Raw genomic sequence first — 19908 nt, forward strand, 5'->3', positions numbered from 1 at the left:
CCTATAGGCCTATAGTGTTTTTGTTTATTAAAAGGATTTTTATAACCTATTCTTCAGAAAAGCTACTGCTGGGTCCTACAACTTAAATCGTGACACTAGGAAAATAGCTTGGTTTCTGGTTCCTTAAATGACAGATTTCTCACCAGTGCTCCATTCCCAACCCCACTTGTCCAATCTTTCACTGCACAATTTATTTCTATATTTTTGTGTTTATTTTTCCTTTTTTTGTGAATTAAATCCCCAATTCCCATTTTTCACCCAGTGCTCCTACCTTAGTCAGTCCTGGGCATTGCTATCCCTCTGCCAACGCCGGGAGGGCCCTACACTGAGCTCACGTCTCCTTGACTTGAGGAGTGAGCAGGCCCTAATATCAGAACCGGGCGGACCCTCAGCGGAGCAAACAAAGTGCAGAGGGAGCAGGCAGGGGGATTGTTGTGGGCAGAAGGTTGATCAGCAGGGCAAACCACATCCAGAACAGATGAAAGTAGTGATGGGAGCAAAAACACTGGTGCGTCAGCATAATATTGGAAAAGTAACTAAAAAACATACCCACACCTTTATCAACTCACACACATTTTTATGCTCACCAGCTTCATCTGTACTCTGTGAAAGAGTTTTTTCTAAGGCAGGGGACTGGTGTCTGAGAGGAAAATCACCCTGCAGCAAACACTTCAAAAACTTTTGTTTCTCAATAAAAATGCATAAATAAATCAGTATTTAGTCTTTTATTTCATATGATTTAAAACCTAAGTTAACAAAATTCCAAACATAAACATTTTAACTGAATTTTATTACAGACAAAATTGATATAGTTTACATACCAACTCATTTTAGCATTTACACAAATAAAGTTTTAAGCAAATTTAAAATTGTTCTCATGAATTGAGCAAATTAAATGATACAATGATGAGATCGTATTTTAAGTAAAGGACTAGCGATTACATATTTCACAGACTGGTGTGGGTTTGCAGCATGTGAGTTTTTCCATCTTTCCTCTGTGTTTACCTGCAGTGAATCTAGAAGTCCTGCAGGGGTCGCTGTTGAGTGACCAACACAGTGTCGACCGTTTGTAGTGTGTCAATACACAACTTGTATCATGGATATCATCGTCCCATCACGAGATGAAAGGCTTGTTGTGGACAGGCAGAGGCAGGAAGCCAGACTCAGAGACAAACCATCAATCCAAGAATGACTTAAAGTAGTTCATGCCACGGAGACAATCTGGCCCTGAGGCCTTAAATGCTGGCCGATGAGCAGTGAGGAGCTGCAGGTGGGGCCAATCAGGTGTGGGACATGAAGCTGGTGAGGTGCTGTGTCAGGGAGGTGAGTGAGTTGTGAACTCACTCACCTCAACAGGGCAGAGTGCGACATATATACTGTAAAAATGTCAGTATGTTGACATATACTGTTCAACAACCAGTTTGCCATTATAACTGGAACACTGTGAGCACTCCTTCTGCCTCCACACGATAACATATCTAAATTGTCTACCAGTGATATCATCCGGGGCAGCGTGGTGGCTTAGTGGTTAGCACTGTTGCCTCACACGTTTGCATGTTCTCCCCGTGCTTGCATGAGTTCCCTCCGGGTACTCCGGCTTCCTCCCACAGTCCAAAAACATGCATAGTAGGTTAATTGGTGGTTCCAAATTGGTGTGAATGTCTGTGTATCTATGTGACCCTGCGATGGACTGGTGACCTGTCCAGGGTGTAACCCCTGCCTCTCACCTGTAATGAGCTGGGATAGGCTCCAGCAGACCCCCGTGACCCTGCAATGGATAAAACGGGTATAGATAATGGATGGATGAATGATATCATCCGGAGACAGAGATTCCTTCTGGTCTAAACCCTTAATATACCATGTGACCTGATGACATCACTCATGGACAATTAAGCACATTCCCATATTTTATCCGGGATAAAGTTATGCCCCAATTCCTTACAAAATCTCTTATGTTTTGAATAGAAAAAACCAGCCAGAGCAGGATCTTCAGCCTTATTGCATCGTTTGGAGTCAATCATAGTGGCCAGTTTTCCTTTTTCGATGTGTTCGCCAAAATCTGAAATCTGAAATTGGTGCTCAGTGCACCAAAAATCTAATTTATGTTGTTTACAAAAACCAACAGGTAATGTATAGATCAAGGTTGAATTTTTTGCAGTTGAATATTTTAACGTTGAAAAACATTCAAATACATAATTTAAATGCATAAATATTCAGTGCTAGAAATTCAGTCACTTTTTCTTTCAAAATCCGATGACACAGATTTACTTCCATACATCTCCACATTTTTTCAATAAGGACATTTGTATTTCATATATTTGTTGTAACAAAGTTTCTTGGCTATAAATGATGTACTGATGGAATTCCTGTTTATTCCCCTTTTTAAAAATGTACATCCATAAAGAACATACATTACATATATTTTCTAAATACATTACATACATTTTCTAGCATCTGAACATTGACAGTGTTAAAGTTTATTCTAATACAAGGCTCTTTTTTACATATGTGCTGGTACTATTATCTAATTAATATAATTATTAATATATTGGCTAAAATGTCAGATTGGCTAAAATGTCAGACCACAGTATTGTGCAGAAAGATGAGAATGGTCACCATATTGCCTTTGGGTGGAATGGATAATTTCTTTTGACCATGCTTCGGTTATGCTTTTGTGTGACTTGGTGTTTAGTGACTTTTGTGTACGTGTGGCAGCATTTACCAGAATGTTTATTAATTTAATTTTGTCTGCTGGGCTCTTTGTCTTTCTATTGTATGCAAACATCATATTCCATGGAGATTCCTGCCTGACCAGTGTCGGATTTGGGGGGTGGCCAGGGGTGGCTGTGGCCTCCTGGAGCACGTCTCGGGCCACCCCAGATGCAATTATCTTTTTTTTGTTTGTTTTTTTAAACGGAGGCAGAATCCTTTTGTTTTCAGCAGCAGGGTGCAATCAGGACATACAGGACTGTCTCAGAAAATTAGAACATTGTGATAAAGTTCTTTATTTTCTGTAATGCATTTAAAAAAAAAAATTGTCATACATTCTGGATTCATTACAAATCAACTGGAATATTGCAAGTCTTTTATTATTTTAATATTGCTGATTATGGCTTACAGCTTAAGAAAACTCAAATATCCTATCTCAAAATATTAGAATATCATGAAAAAGTATACTAGTAGGGTATTCAACTAATCACTTGAATCGTCTAATTAACTCGAAACACCTGCAAGGGTTTCCTGAGCCTTGAAAAACACTCAGCTTGGTTCAGTAAACTAAATCACAAGTATGAGGAAGACTGCTGATCTGACTGCTGTCAAGAGGACCATCATTGACACCCTCCATCAGGAGGGGAAGACACAAAAAGAAATTTCCCAAAGAGCAAGCTGTTCACAGAGTGCAGTTTCAAAGCGCATCCACAAAAAGTCTGTTGGAAGGGGGAAATGTGGCAGGAAACGCTGCACAACCAAGAGAGATGACCGCAGCCTCAACAGCATTGTGAAGAAGAGTCGCTTCCAGAATTTGGTGGAGCTTCAAAGACAGTGGACTGAAGCTGGAGTCCAGGTATCAAAAGCCACCGTTCACAGACGTGTCTGGGAAATGGGCTACAATAGCCGTATTCCAATGGTCAAGCCACTCCTGAACTCAAGACAACGGAAGAAGCGTCTGACTTGGGCTATGGAAAAGAAGCACTGGACAGTTGCAGAGTGGTCCAAAGTCCTCTTTTCAGACGAAAGCAAGTTTTCTATTTCATTTGGAAGTCAAGGCGCCAGAGTCTGGAGAAAGGCTGGAGAGGAGCAAAATCCAAGTTGCTTGAAATCCAGTGTGAAGTTCCCACTGTCAGCGATGGTTTGGGGAGCCATGTCAGCTGCTGGTGTTGGTCCACTGTGTTTCATCAAGTCCAGAGTAAATGCAGCTGTGTACCAAGAGATTTTAGAACACTACATGCTTCCGTCTGCTGAAAAGCTCTATGGAGATGATGATTTCATTTTCCAGCATGATCACCTGCCCAGAGTGCCAAAACCACCAGTAAATGGTGTACTGACCATGGCATTTCTGTCCTCGATTGACCTGCCAATTTCCCTGACCTGAACCCCATAGAGAATTTGTGTGGTATTGTGAAGAAGAAGCTGAAAGACACCAGACCCAACAATGCAAATGAGCTAAAGGCCGCTATTGAAGCATCCTGCGCATCCATAACACCTCAGCAATGCCACAGGCTGATTGGAGTCCAACCTCCTTATGCAGGGCACTTGTGTCTCTCTCCAGAAAGCCATTCATCGCCATCTTTGAAATTTCTCCCCCTCTTTTCCTGTTAAAAGGTATTTGACATGGTGGTTTTAAACAGATAACTATATGATTTTGATGAACTATGGTCTTCCAAGGCCTTCAATGCTTGTTCTGTAGTCTTCTCCAGATGTCTGTGAAGACATTGAACATCTTCAGTGAAAGGAAGAGTGGACGGCTTGTTAAACTACCGCTCGTGCAACATAGTTAAAACGGTGTGAGAGATGAGTTCAGACCACTAGATAGTTTTGAAACTCTGGGTTGACTTTATCAGGGTACTGTCTTGTGCCACGAGTGCTCTGCAATGTAGAATCTCACTGACTTCCTGTAGTGAGTGCCCTAACTTTAGAGCCAGCCTTGGAGTATGATAGCAGTGCTTGTCTTCATCATACCCAGATTCTTTCTTGACTGCTTTGATAACCACATAAAACTTTGCAGGTCTCACAGCATCCTCCAGAATATGCATTGAGAATTCCTTGCGAAGCGTAAGCAGAAGTCTTCCAGATTCTCTGAGTCGTTGGCAAATGTAGTCATATTTGGTGGGATCTTGTCCATATTTGTTAAAGAATGACTGGACCAGTTTAAGAATAGAGATGTCACTTCACACAGTAGAAGTTATCCATTCATCTTTTATAGCTGCTAAGATGTTCCAAACACCTGGGGATATCTGCCGACACAGACAAGACCCTTCTCTTCTTCAGATCGCCAGACTTCTACTGGTTTTGAAGAACATTTTCGTCACAGATCTTGTGGGAGATATAATGCCTGACAGTACACACAGTGAATGTACTGTGCATTGTACTTTTTCTTTGTGCGTCTTAGATTAGTGATCCAAGTCCACTCACCAAGACCTGAGCTATGACAGTGGTTTCCCTTGTTGCAAAGCTTTATTAGCATTTTCATGCTGTTTGAACCTCTTGGGAAGACTTAAAACTTGCACAATATCTGCATGTGTTTTGTCCTGAGTTTTAAAGAGATGTGTAAACTCTATAGTTTTCAACAATGTAGCAGTAAGTTTTCTTTCTGAGCAAGAGGGATGTGTGTGACCTTTTCAGCCCTAGCATCAGCGCTATCGTCAATTATGCCTTCGGCATCAGCATTTCCTACTTTGACAGTAACTCTTGGTACTTCAAGCTGACTTGTGCGGTTCACATCTTCAGATAATTATTCTGTAGCTTCAGAGATGGGCTCTATCTTCCTCTACAAAACTTTCTTGGTGGTCTTTTCTTTTTGGAAGCAGACTTGCTGGTGGGGACATCACAATCCTGTACTATTACAATTGTGGTTGAGGAGGACCCAGATGCAGGAGAGCAAGGAGACAGGATTTCCCAAAAATTTGGTTTATTTTAAACTTAAACAAACCAAAAACACTGCTGAGCAGGATTAAAAAAAACACAACAACTTAACATGACCATGATCTAAAAAAAAAAAAACTGCCATTGACACGTGAAGGGTAAACAGCACGGACCAGAAGGGAGCAAGGTAAAGCCAAAGGCAAAGGCAAATTTATTTATAAAGCACATTTCACACGACGAGCATGGACTGAGAGAAAGAGAAGACAAGACATACACAGAAGCCTTGGCGAGACACAAGTGCAAACAATCGGGGCAGATGGGAACCAGAGAAGTCAAGACAGATTTAAAACATAAGGACTTCGGGTTCATAATATTTTTAAAGACTCTGATCTGTCATCCTATGAGCTGTTTGAATCATCTATAGAATCAGGAACAACTTCTGATGATGCCACCTCACCTGAACTTTGTTCTGTACAGACCTGATAATGATTAAAAACATGCATATTTTTTTATACTCGAAAAGCATTTCACCGAAAATAATTCTACTAAAACACTTACCACTCGCAGTTCAGTGATGCCTAACGTAACACTTTTTGTGCCAGGACTGGTTGCAAACTAGACAGAGAAAAAGAAGGATAAATAAAGGAAGGTAGCTAATAATATCATGGTTAGTACTTAAAAAGTAAGTGCAGCAGCATATGGCTCATTTTGGACATATAGCACGGCTACACATTTCAGAGGTGATGGTAGGGTCAGAGCTCCACACGTGACACATTTTCCTAAACCTGACATTTAATCAGGGATGAGATCATGACCACAGTCTTGACCAAAAGAAAATGTAATTGTAAGGTAACAAATGATCCTAATGGCCTCCTGTGTAGGGTAGAATATCAAAACCAATTAAAGCTGCGAGCAGCGATGAACGGGCCCTCGCACTTACGGCCACCGCCCCCCATAATCATATCAGAAATGACACCACTTACGACTTCCTATGTCAAACCATTCAAAAGTTATAGCAGAAAAAAGGGACAACCAATCAGAAGAAGGGGCGGGGCTAATTAAGGCCAGAGAAGCTCAAGGACTCATTACAGACTCCCATGACACCACCCACGACTCTCTATGTCAAAACATTCAAATTTATAGCAGAAAATCGGGACAACCAATCAGAAGAAGGGGCGGTGCTAACTCAGGCCAATGAAGGTCAAGGACTCAATACAGAATCTGATGAAACCACCCACGACTCTCTATGTCAAACCATTCAAAAGTTATAGCAGAAAATCGGGATAACCAATCAGAAGAAGGGGCGGGGCTAATTTCCACCAATTATGGTCAGGGACTCAATACCGAGTCCGATGACACCACCCACGACTCTTTATGTCAAACCTTTCAAAAGTTATGGCAGAGAAAAGTATTCTAGGGGGCGCTGTTGAACCGTTAGGCCACGCCCATTAATGCAAACCATGAAATATCAAATTTATCACCAGGCCTGGCTTGCATGCAAAATTTGGTGACTTTTGGAGAACTATCAAATATGGACCAATCAGATGAAGGGGGGGCGCGCTTTTTGGCGTGTAGCGTCGCCACGGTAACACTTTTGAAAGAGAAAAGTAATGCGCAAAATTACACAATTAATTCAAAATGGCCGACTTCCTGTTCGTTTCGGCCATGGCGCCAAGAGACTTTTCTTTCAGTTGCTACATGATACAGGTGTGTACCGATTTTCGTGCATGTACGTCAAACCGTATTGTCGGGCTTGAGGCACAAAGTTTTCCGGGGGGCGCTGTTGAGCCATTTTGCCACGCCCATTAATGCAAACCATGAAATATCACATTTTTCACCAGGCCTGCCTTGCATGCCAAATTTGGTGCCTTTTGGGGAACTATCAAATATGGACCAATCAGATGAAGGGGGGGCGCGCTTTTCGGCGTCTAGCGTCGCCACGGTAACACTTTTGAAAGAGAAAAGTAATGCCCGTAGTCGCAGGATGGAGACGCACATTTTGATGTATAACATATCTAGGTTCACGATACGGTTCGGGCCGTATTAATTCTCGAAGGAATGGCATATATTACTCCAAAATTACGCGATTAATTCAGAATGTTCAAAATGGCCGACTTCCTGTTCGGTTTCGGCCATGGCGCCAGGAGACTTTCCTTTTAGTTGCGACATGATACAGGTGTGTATCGATTTTCGTGCATGTACGTCAAACCGTATTGTGGGGATTGAGGCACAAAGTTTTCCGGGGGGCGCTGTTGAGCCATTTTGCCACGCCCATTAATGCAAACCATGAAATATCAAATTTTTCGCCAGGCCTGGCTTGCGTGCAAAATATGGTGACTTTTTGGGCACGTTTAGGGGGGCAAAAAGGCCCTCCTTTTGTTAGAAGAATTCTGTTCCTATTTGAGGATGAATTAAGGATGAAATTACATGATTTGTATGTGTTATTAACCCAGTTAGGAATTAACTTGTTTAGAAATTAAATCAAGACCTTTAAATTTAGATTAATAACTTTTCTGAGGAAAAATTATACACCTGTGGTCATAAAAAAAAATCCACTTTCAACAAAGCTTGTTCCTCAACAGAAAAAACTAACTAACAACTATAACAGAACAGAATCCTACACTCACGAAGGGTTTACACTACCAGTCAAAAGTTTGGACACACCATTAAAATAAAAAGGTGGGTCCAAACTTGTATAAACTTACATTTTGATTTACATAACTAGCCTGCTGAATGCCTCCGAAGAAAAATCAAGTTAACCACGGGGAGGAAATGAAGGAAATCAAGTGTTCATTCAACTCCTTGTCCGAGGAAATTATTAAAATGTCAAAACAACAAATCAAACTGCTCGAATTTATGAAGGATGTGCAGCAAATAAACAAGTCCTGATGGAGATAGAGTATTATGATTGCTGTTTTTATTGCCTTTGTATTAATTTGACTATTCTGGAATTGTATTGTATTGGAATTGTAATATTCTTGAAGTTCCTTGAGATGACATTTGTCTTTATTTGGTGCTCTATAAATAAAGTTGAATTGAACTGAATTAAAATGAATTCAATTGAAAAGAGAATTCACCTCTTGGCAGAGTCATGTAGATGCGCTGGAGCGATGAACACGGATGGATTATGTCATCATTGGTGCATTAAACACAGGTGGGGATGGTAATCAGGCGAGGATGAGAAACCAGCTGAACTGTACACCCTGGAGAGACAGGTAGAGAGTTCTTTACATCCAGAAACATCAAGGTCGACAGCAAGGTAACAGGGCAAGGCAACAGTAACTCAAATAACCACTCGTTACAACCAAGGTTTGCAGAAGAGCATCTCTGAACCACAACACGTCCAACTTTGAGGAGGATGGACCACAGCAGCAGAAAACTACACCGGGTCACTCCTGTCAGCTAACAACAGGACACTGAGGCTACAATTAAAGCTCACCAAAACTGGACAACAGAAGATGGAAAAACGTTGCCTGGTCTGATGAGTCTCCATTTCTGCTGCGACATTCGGATGGTCGGGTCAGAATTTGGCGTCAACAACATGAAAGCATGGATCCATCCTGCCTTGTGTCAACGGTTCAGGTGGTGGGGGTGTAATGGTGGGGGATATTTTCCTGGCACACTTTGGGTCCATTGGTACCAACTGAACATCATGTCAACACCACAGCCTACCTGAGTGTTGTTGCTGACCATGTCCATCCCTTTATGACCACAGTGGACCATCTTCTGATGCTACTTCCAGCAGGATAACGGGCCGTCATAAAGCACGAATCATCTCAGACTGGTTTCCTGAACATGTTGAACATGAACAGTTTTCAGAGTCAGAACCAGACATGGAGAAGCTGCATTCAGCTTCTATTCTCCACATGTCTGGAGCAAACTCAGTTTATTTTTCAATCCAGGTTGAAGTCTCACCTGTTCTCAGCTGCATTTGAGTAAAGCTCTAAACCTGCACTGGTACTTTTAAACTTGAGTTTCAAAACTTGAACATATTTTAACTACTGTATTTATCTATTGTTCTTTTTTCTTTCCTCCTTTTTTTCTGCTATGTGATGATTGTTTTAATGTCTCTGTAAAGCACTTTTAATCACCTTGTTGTTGAATTGTGGTATAGAAATAAACGTACAACCTTAAATATCTCTGAAAAAGATAATGTGGTGCCAAGACATACTTTGTTGCAGACATGAATAAAGATATGCAGCTATTAGAAAACCATGGTTCCCACACGTGATGAACTGGAATTTTCAAATGACCTTTAATCTCTACTGATTTCAGGTGAGCGAGGAATCAAGAATCACATATTGTATGTTTGTTTTTGGTGTGTGCTGTGTTCATATTTCACTTAAACCACACCAGAGTTTTTGTGTGCAGCAGACCAAAGTTCAGATGACGGCATACAAATCAACTCACCTTCCAAATCAATCCAACAATTGCACCAGAGTTCATTTGAACTGAACGCAACCAGTGAACACATACTAGGACAGAGAAAATGGGGGCATTAATCGGAGGATTGTTTTGTTTTTCAGACCATACAGTGAAAATGATTGACCAAATGGAGCTGCCAAAGTTAATCAGACATTTCCTGAAGCATGTCTACGAATGTCAGGGAAAGGGTATTTATCGTGGCTGTGTTTGACCCTCTCACAGAAACATCTAACTTTGAAATGAAACCAGGGGTGTTCAAGCTTTGAAGTCCTCAGCTCTGTGAGAAATGCAGCACCACAGCGCAACTTGTTCTCAGAGGAAAACGATGAACTGGGACTCAACCAGTTGTTTTAAATCAAATTCCTTTGATTTATGATTCACGTCTGCAGCTGCCCGTCTTTTAACTAACACTATTCACTTCATTGGCTTCCTGTCCATTTTAAAATTGATTTTAAACTTTTAATGTTTGTTTTTAAAGCCCTCAAGGCCTTGCCCCACCCTATTAATCAGAGCTCCCCTGCAACTTACGCATTATCTCTGACCTGGGCCTTTTTAAATCAAGGCTTAAAACCTATTTAGAATGGCTTTTAATACCCAGTAGTTTGGTGACACATTTTACTCTTTTTCTTTTATTCTATTTATTTTTTGCTCTGTCCTATGATTGTATGTTGTATTTCTGTATGTTTTATTAAAGCACTTTGGCTCACCTAGATATGTTTTATTAAAGCACTTTGGCTCACCTAGAGGTGGCTGTAAAGGGCTATATAAATAAATTACATTTACATTTAATAGATCACTGCCTTCAAAGAATGCTTTGTAATTATTTTCATTTTAACTTAATAAGGTCTCTCTATTGTTTTTATTTTGCATTAAAGATTAGGATAGTTTCAAGAGGCAGCAGACTGCTGGACTTTCTTTTTCCGTGAGTGGATGCGTTCATAGTGCACAGGTTTCACTTCTGTGGATCAGCTCCTGCAGTCGGACTCATCTTTGACCATGTTCACCAGAAGAGATAAAATAACAGGCATTGAAAGCACACAGCACATCTCCTTCGACCCCCTACCCCACGCTCCCATAATGGTACAGTATCTCCGTACTTCCTCCTCCTAGCAGCTGTATGCGACTAAACCCGGGTCCAACGCAGTGTTGACATCAATTTTATTAATACTTCAATATAACACTTGAAACATATTTATTTCAAAATGACAAAACAAACCTGTCCCCACCAGGTTTCGTGGCGTTCAGCTTGGTAGTTGTTTTATCCTGACAAGCCAATGAAACTGGCACGTTTGCCAACGTTCATGTTCTTTGAAATGCAGGAGATTTTTCTTGACTTCTGTTGATGTTAGGGGCGTTTTTGCTTCCCTGAACATGTCAAACTCAACGTCTGTTTGCCAAATCTGGAACATGTAGAGATTACTATGTAGTTACGATTCAAGACATACATGGACTGTGAGGACACGTCCCACAATACATCTTGATTTCATTACGTCGCCACGATGGCATCGGCCTGTTGAATGGAAGTGTCTCAAACTAAGTCATTTCCTACATTTTTCATGGATTCAAACAAAAAAAGTCCAAGAAAAACTTAGAGGGGAAATTTAAAGACATAACATGAAAGCAGAGCCAAGGCAGATTTGTCCGTTGAGTGTCTACAACACATGTTCAGTAGCAACCAGTTTATATCTCCAATAGTTAAATGCAGAGACAACTACAAAACATGATCAGTGAGGACAATATGCAGGTGGTAAATGTGTTTATTTCATGTTTGGTAGCGATATTAGCACAATATGAATGAAGACATTTCATCATCTTCATCATCAACATATCTGAACTAACAAATGTTAATATCTTGGTTGTCTGTGTCTCCCAGAACAATCAACATGTGTGTATATACATATTTGTGCTTTTCCAACATGTTCAACGTTCTCTCTGTGTCTGGATGTACGTCACACGTCTAGAAAAACTTAGAGAAGAAAAACTTAACTCTAAGAAGTTTTTCCTGAGGGACTTGAACACTGCTCGCGTCAAACATCTCTGCCCCTGCTCCGCCTGCTCTGACGTCACCGTCGTGGGAGGGTTTTAGCGGCTGATCTTGTACACCACGTCTCCGACCTGCAGGACCCCTGTCTTCTTCACTGTGTGCAGCTGTCCAAACAACGGGGCTTTCTTGTAGATGTGCTGCTCCGACGGTGTGCACTGGCGATAACTGCTCGGAGGAAGAAAAGGCACAACATGTATAATAGACTCTGACAAAACCATATTCTGACCTTTTATAAATGAACTAAGCCAATAACTAATAAATGGATGATTAGTAATAGTACATTTGTTGATAAATGCACAATCACTAATCATTTATGTATTCTACAAAGCAAACTTGCGCCCGTCACTTAAGGACAAAATTCCATGTTTGGCTTTTGAAATTAAAATTATTAATTTTAATTTCAAATTACATTTGTCTAACGGATGTGATATTTTTATATCCATTATACACGTCCCTTTGTTATAACTTCAACATAAGAAAGAAACAAGAACATTTATATTTTTAATGCTGATAAGATGATCTGACAGTCAGTATAATTTCAAGTAAAACTTTACCTAATTCTAAGACACTAAACAAGAAGACGACGGATAAAAGAGGGTTGGGCTTTGAAACTCATTTACAACAAAATTAAAGGTCAAAATCTTTAAAGGTTTCAGAGAGTGTGAAGATCTCAAAGGCTGAAAGTGAGCTGGGAAGATTTTCACCAACATACCGAAACATTATAAAACACATCGCATCAGTAAAACTTTTAGTATTTGTTTCCTGTCAGGTGTCGTTTTGCATTTCAAAGGCGTCTGTAATTAAAAGGATTTGATTGTAATCTATGTTAATGTTTAATCTGGCAGTTTCTTTAATCCAGAACATGAGTCATAAATGGAGGATAAGACAGCAGAGCCGTCGTAGAGGACCAGCGATGTGTGGGCTGAACGGAGGACCGCCGTCACCAGCAGGTTCTGACCAGCTGGTTCTGTCGGCTGATTAGAATAATTATTGCACATTTTATAATATAAAAAAATCTCCTTGGCTGACTGAAACAAAGATGCAGCACCAGCTTTCCGCAGAGGCGCAGGCGTGCACGACACGAGGCAGTCGATGGAGACAGTCAGGGGAAAGTTGAAGGCGGAGGTATTAAAAAAAAAAAAAGAAAAGGTAAAAAAGATAAAGTTTGTTAGAAAAAGTAAAGTCTGGGAAAAATTTAAGGAAATAGTTCAAGATCATATTTGTTGGTCTGCTTCGTGTCATATGCCAGGGTCTTGTGATGTGACGCCCCCATGTGGTTGGAAGCAGTATTACTACATATAGTAGCTTTAAGATCTCCCTGCTAACACGGAGCAACTTGCACTGTGACCTCCATCATACATCATTCTTTATGTAAAATCTATCAAGGCAATGAAAAGGGAACGTTTACATCACTAATTCATCCATATTGATCCAAAACTAAAAAGCTCCCATTTTTTTATTTTTATCATCACTCCTTTGTACTTCTGTTTTGAATGTGCTGTTTTTTAATCTGTTTTATAATTACCACAAAATCTCCTCAATAACCTCCCATGGAGTTATAATTTTACCTTTTCAGAGTATCCAGAGGCTCTTTTCTGCTGATTATTCCCGTCTCGGGGTCAACTGTGGTGAAAACACACCTGGGAACGACAAACGTTACAGGTGAATTTTCATCCACTCAAATGACCTAAAACATCAAAATTTCATTTGTGCCTCGAGAATCGAGTCTAACACCACAGCAGCTGCTTTGGATTCACTTTTGTCCACAAAAGAAGAGATGCGTCTTGCTGAAAGCTGTGAGCATCCTCCGTGTTACCTTCCACATGACATCACACGCTGCAGTCGCACGCTGCCAATCTGGATCTCCTCCCATGAATCCTGAAAAAGCAAAGCCGTTGGAGATAAATTTAGTCCACGCTGTTCACACTGAAAAGGGTAAAGTATTAGTCACGATTAAAGAACCAAACAATTGGTTTTTCTCTTCAGAAAAAAGCTCATGGCTTTTACTGTGTACACACAATTTATGCTCATTTTAAAGCATTTTGTGCCTCTAATATCATCGTTACAAGACTCTCAGAGTGCAGTCTTCTGCATGTCACTAAAATCTCCAACCATAAAGCCACATGAAGGAATGAGAAGGGAGGATAAACCCACGGAGTGTTTCCAGGTGCTCTCTTTGTTGGGTAGGGCAGAAAAACACACCTCATCGAACGCTTCACAGTCACTGATCACGATGTTGGGGCGGAATCGCTCCACCGTGACTTCCTTCTCCAGCTTCCTGTTGAGGTCGTTCACCGACGCCTCGGACAGCAGCATCACCGGTCCCACATCTGGGTAAGCCACCTCCTGGATAAATGACGGAGCAGAAATGTGGGGCGGTCGCTTTTCAGCTTGGGAGATGTACACGGTGTTAAACAACGCAGTGGAGGAACTCAGTCGCTACCTCATGCTGTGAGAAAAGAGGCTCACATTCGGCTGACTTCCTGTGGCGCATCTGAGGTTCAAAGTGCACCAAGCGAAAGGTTTTCTCCAGTCCAAAATAATCCGTGAACCACTGAGACACTCTGTCGCCACAATCGCGGCCCTGAATGTCGGCACCGAACACTCTGTAAAACAAAAGGCTCTTCAAGTGTGAAAACTAAGTTAGGTTATTCAGGACTGTCTCAGAAAATTAGAATATTGTGATGAAGTTCTTTATTTTCTGTAATGCAATTAAAAAAATGTCATACATTCTGGATTCATTACAAATCAACTGAAATATTGCAAGCCTTTTATTATTTTAATATTGCTGATTATGGCTTACAGTTTAAGATTAAGATTCCCAGAATATTCTAATTTTTTTGAGATAGGATATTTGAGTTTTCCAGCTGCCGAGTGTTTTGTGACCCATTATTTTGTTTCATACGTTTGTTGCTACACAGTTTCAGCTGGTGAAAAGGTTTGGACTGGAGGCATTTCAGTTCAGCACCCAAACTCTTCTGCTCCTCTAGGATACAGGACAATGAACCTCATTAGTGACACGGTGGTCCTCCAGGTGTTTCTGTGGTCACTTTTTAGCCACTTTTCCAGCATTTTGTTGCCCGCGTCAACTTTTAAATGTTGCTGCCGTTGAAAGACAAATTAAACATTTTTCATTAAAAACGGGTAAAATCCGTTTCAACATTTCATGTTTTCGGTGTTCTAGAAAATAAAATATGGTGCTCATGATATTTGCAAATAGTTACATTCTGTTATTTAGATTTTACCCAGCAGCCTGACTTTTTTTTTTCTTTATTTGGGGTTGTAATTAATGACAAGCTTTCTTAAAAAAAAAAAAAAGTATTACAAATTGTTTCTTGAAGTTTCTGCAGATTATTGAATACAATCGTGTGAAAACCTGGCCTGCCAATGGTCATGTCTTGCCCATGTATCTGACACTAAAGAACATTTATTCACAATGGCTTTAGATTAAAAATAAAAATAAAAAAAAGATCAACTGGCCCTTACCAAATCTTAAAAATATGTAAAGAAATACAACATCAGATGAAGAGAAACAATGTGTGTTCAGGCTATTTTAGAATATTTATTACATAACGTTATTGATTATATTAATAACAACTGGAATAAAATAATATTTAAAAAAAGTCCCTTCAGGGAATAATAAAGTATTTACTAAAGTACGAACTAAAGTCATCATGTACCAACAGTGACAACGTGGGTTATTACTGCTAGAGGTTCCAGGTTACTGAATCATGGGGTGGACTTGGTTTTTCATACACTTCTTCTGTATTTTGGCTTAGTTATCAAGACCTGTTAACCTCATAGTGAGAGACGTGTAATCGCTTCCTTACAAGATTTTCCTTTGAAAAGCTTGTGGAGATAAATCAAAGTAAACCTGCAGTCGATGACGGGGTTGTCCGGCTGCTTGATGGGGAACTTCAGCTCCTCCATGTTTGGTCCGTTCAGAACGGCCTGCCCTCCCTCGCCGGTCAGAGACACCAACACCAGCCGGGGCTCCTGTCTGCCCGTCACCATGTGACCGTCCTCCGTCACCACCAGCCAGTGTCTGCAAACACCACGCACACTAATTCATAACCCCCGTCCTGTTGCAGACTACAGTTACAGGGAAAAGGAATAAAAGTAAATGAGACTGATAAAAATGACAAGTTGCCATGGATACCGCTACTGGCTCATGCAGAAATTACTGATTTACATCAGATTTTCTTTTTGTTCACAGGCTGAAAATGGAGTATTTTTACATATTTGAGCAACACCGAACTACAGTTTTTCCAATATTCCAACACCGATATTGGAAAATAGTTGCAGAAGTGTTTTACATCTGTGCACCATCTTTGCTAATTCTTACAGGACTGTCTCAGAAAATTAGAATATTGTGATTTTCTGTAATGCAATTACAAAAACGTCATACATTCTGGATTCATTACAAATCAACTGAAATATTGCAAGCCTTTTATTATTTTAATATTGCTGATCATGGCTTACAGCTTAAGAAAACTCAAATATCCTATCTCAAAAAAATTGAATATTCTGGGAATCTTAATCTTAAACTGTAAGCCATAATCAGCAATATTAAAATAATAAAAGGCTTGCAATATTTCAGTTGATTTGTAATAAATCCAGAATGTATGGCATTTTTTTTTTTTTTTTTTTTTTTTTTTTTTTATGTATTACAGAAAATAAATAACTTTATCACAATATTCAAATTTTCTGAGACAGTCCTGTATACACAGAATCTGAGTAATTCTTTGTTGCTCTTAAACCCAGCACAGGATGTTACTAATACTGCCTTGCAACTTGGTGTTGGTTGAGCAGTAGTGGGACGGGAGTTGTTGGACTGGGCTAGCTATCTGGCATTATGGCGATCAATAAGGCTGGAAAATCCCACCAGGAAAAATGTAACGTGCTCATTATGCAAAGATGCCTTTTCAAGAGGTGGCACCAGTGTTGCTAAAAATAACTAGCAACCTTATTAAGCCTTTATCATGTTAAAAAGCATGAGTTACAAAAGTCAAAGGGAAAATAGGATGAACCTCAGAAGCCTTACGATTGACAAGCTGTTAAAATGTCAAAATATACACTAAATGCATATTTATTTGATATATTTGTGGCTGCAGTTATCAGATCAAGACTCTGTATCCGCTGATTCCCACAGCCCTGGTACCAGATTATCTCTATACAGAACCCCTGCTCTCTCTTATTCTTCTTCACATGTTTTATTTTACACGTTTGAAGCTTCAGCTGAATTTAATGTGAACGTTTCCCTTTGAAGAGCCGGTAAGACTGAACATCTGTTACACGTTTTCTCAAAGTGCATACAATGCTTCATAAATGAATACAATTACTTTCCAATCCTAAATTATGACAGCCGCTGAGCGTAATCTAAACAAAGGCAGTTACGGGTTAATTTTTCACAGGACTGGTTTGTAATCAGCTGTGAGCAGTGAGTCTTTAGTTCAAGTGAAGGGTCACCTTGGTCAGATTTGTTTGTAGGAAACAAACATAGAAAAAAATGTTCTCTGTATAATCATTTTAAAATTACTATATTATTGGCTAAATAATTTAAATTGACTGACTTTTGTATGTACTGTATTTATTTATTAAATCTTTTTTTTGGGGGGGGGGGGGGGGGGGTGTAACTGATTCACATATGCATTAATTGAATGAAAAACAAGTCTGTGTGCAAAAGGCCTTTAAAGTGTAACAGTAACCCCCATGTATCATCTCATATGTATATATGTGTATACAGGTATAAATAAGTGCATATATATGTATGTATGTGCACAGCAATGTGTATATATATATATATATATATATATATATATATATATATATATATATATATATATATATATATATATATATATATATGAACATCTTGATGCTGTTACGCCGAGATAGGCCAGTTTGAGCAACATTTATTTCTTTTTCTTATTTATTTACTTTGTTTCTTTCTTTCTATAATATATATATATATGCTTCAGTCTACACCTTTTGGTCCTTGCTTGATCTACATGCAAAAAACTTTGTATTGACTACTGACTTCTACAACGTGACGAAATAAACATATCAAAATTAAAAATTAAAAAAAAATATGGATTCAACTCTCCCATCACACTGGAATTTGAAGAAGTAAAATATAAAATTTTACTTTAAATTAAACTTGATTTTACTTTAAATTAAAAAAAAAATCTCTGAACTGTATTTTGTCTCCTTCAGTACTCTTACGTAATTCAGGAATAACCACTAGTGAATAATTAAATGTAACAGCCGCGAGATGCAACTGGATTCCCCTGGGTCACGTGACCTGTTTGTGTCTTGTCAGCAGCAACAGCTGTGCAGATGTGCAGTGTTTGGATCAGTGTTTGTGAGGTTTAGCAGCTCTGACAGTCAAATTAAAGCATTGTTTTGTGGTGCACCAAACTTCAGGTGCATGATCAGCCCCTCCAGAGCTGCACTCACCGGTCCTGCAGCTCCCCGAACCCCAGGCCGGTCCGGAGACAGTCGGCCAGGGACACGGACACGGCTCTGCCGGACTTGATGGGGTGGATGAGCAGCTGCGACACGACGCCCACTCTCACGGCTTCTCCGGGCTTCCGCAGGTACCGGTACCCCAGCGCCGCCCCGAGCAGCGCGGCCGCGGCCCCGCCGGCCAGCAGCGCGGCTCTGCCGGGCCGGGACAGCGCGGTCACGGCCAGAGTCCTCGCGTCCATGCTGGATCCCGCACTTTCTCTGGAGCAGAACTTTTATTAAAGAGACATGACATCTGCATGAGGCGTTCAGGGACACTCAGACACCCGGAACACGCCCCGACAGGCCCGGGCAGGCTGCACAGGAACTTGAACTTGTACAGGACTGTCTCAGAAAATTAGAATATTGTGATAAAGTCCTTTATTTTCTGTAATGCAAAAATGTCATACATTCTGGATTCATTACAAATCAACTGAAATATTGCAAGCCTTTTATTATTTTAATATTGCTGATCATGGTTTACAGTTTAAGAAAACTCAAATATCCTATCTCAAAAAATTTGAATATTCTGGGAATCTTAATCTTAAACTGTGAACCATAATCAGCAATATTAAAATAATAAAAGGCTTGCAATATTTCAGTTGATTTGTAATGAATCCAGAATGTATGACATTTTTGTTTTTTTAATTGCATTAGAGAAAATAAAGAACTTTATAACCATATTCTAATTTTCTGAGACAGTCCTGTATGTTTTTAACCAGGACTGTGTGAGTTTTTCTTATGTTAAATGTTGATATTATTATGTAAAGCACTTTGCGTTACTCTTGTATGAAGAATGCTATATAAATAAAGTTTTATTTGATTTGATTGAGATGGAAATGAAGGAAAGCTGACAGGAATAAAGACTGTGGAGCTGCTGTCAACAGAGGAACACTTGAACGTGTGACATTATTCAGAAACTTTGATTCAGAATCATTTTTATTCAGAGTTCAAGCCATCTTAAAACAAAAGAAAACACAAGTGCAGCAAAACAGGCATACAGCATGTGATTCACAATACAATTGGAAGAGTGACATTAATAACAAGTGTGTGGGGATTCATTGGAAAAGCAAACACAAACAAATGTTATTGATCACCACTGGTATTTCATGATAAAAGTTTGCTATAGTATGTGAACGATGGCATAGAAGTGACAAAAGGTTGTGTCCGGTAACATGGGAGACAACCAGCTTCCCATTAGTTTGGAAACGTCCTGTGCCTCAATGAGGCAAAGTAGATAGATACTGCAAATAAATAAACTAAAATAAAGTATCCTCTGATCCAACAGGTTTTAAATACAAGTTCCTATGAGATGTGATGGAGGGTTTTCATCAAATACGACCAGGTTA

At 39.8% G+C, this 19908-nt stretch overlaps 1 protein-coding gene across 1 annotated transcript; it reads right to left on the bottom strand.

Annotated features, from left to right (window-relative positions):
* Window positions 1-12001: 12001 nt before the first annotated feature.
* On the bottom strand, window positions 12002-18804 carry marc1 (mitochondrial amidoxime reducing component 1). The gene is made up of 7 exons (XM_061743474.1): window positions 18512-18804; window positions 15927-16097; window positions 14496-14658; window positions 14255-14398; window positions 13869-13930; window positions 13621-13692; window positions 12002-12217 (listed from the first exon to the last, which is right to left on the bottom strand). The coding sequence occupies exons 1-7, from the start codon at window positions 18760-18762 to the stop codon at window positions 12091-12093; spliced, it is 990 nt and encodes a 329-aa protein (XP_061599458.1). The 5' UTR covers window positions 18763-18804; the 3' UTR covers window positions 12002-12090.
* Window positions 18805-19908: the final 1104 nt, after the last annotated feature.

Source organism: Cololabis saira, chromosome 16 (genome assembly GCF_033807715.1).
Source record: "Cololabis saira isolate AMF1-May2022 chromosome 16, fColSai1.1, whole genome shotgun sequence".
Taxonomy (NCBI): domain Eukaryota; kingdom Metazoa; phylum Chordata; class Actinopteri; order Beloniformes; family Belonidae; genus Cololabis; species Cololabis saira.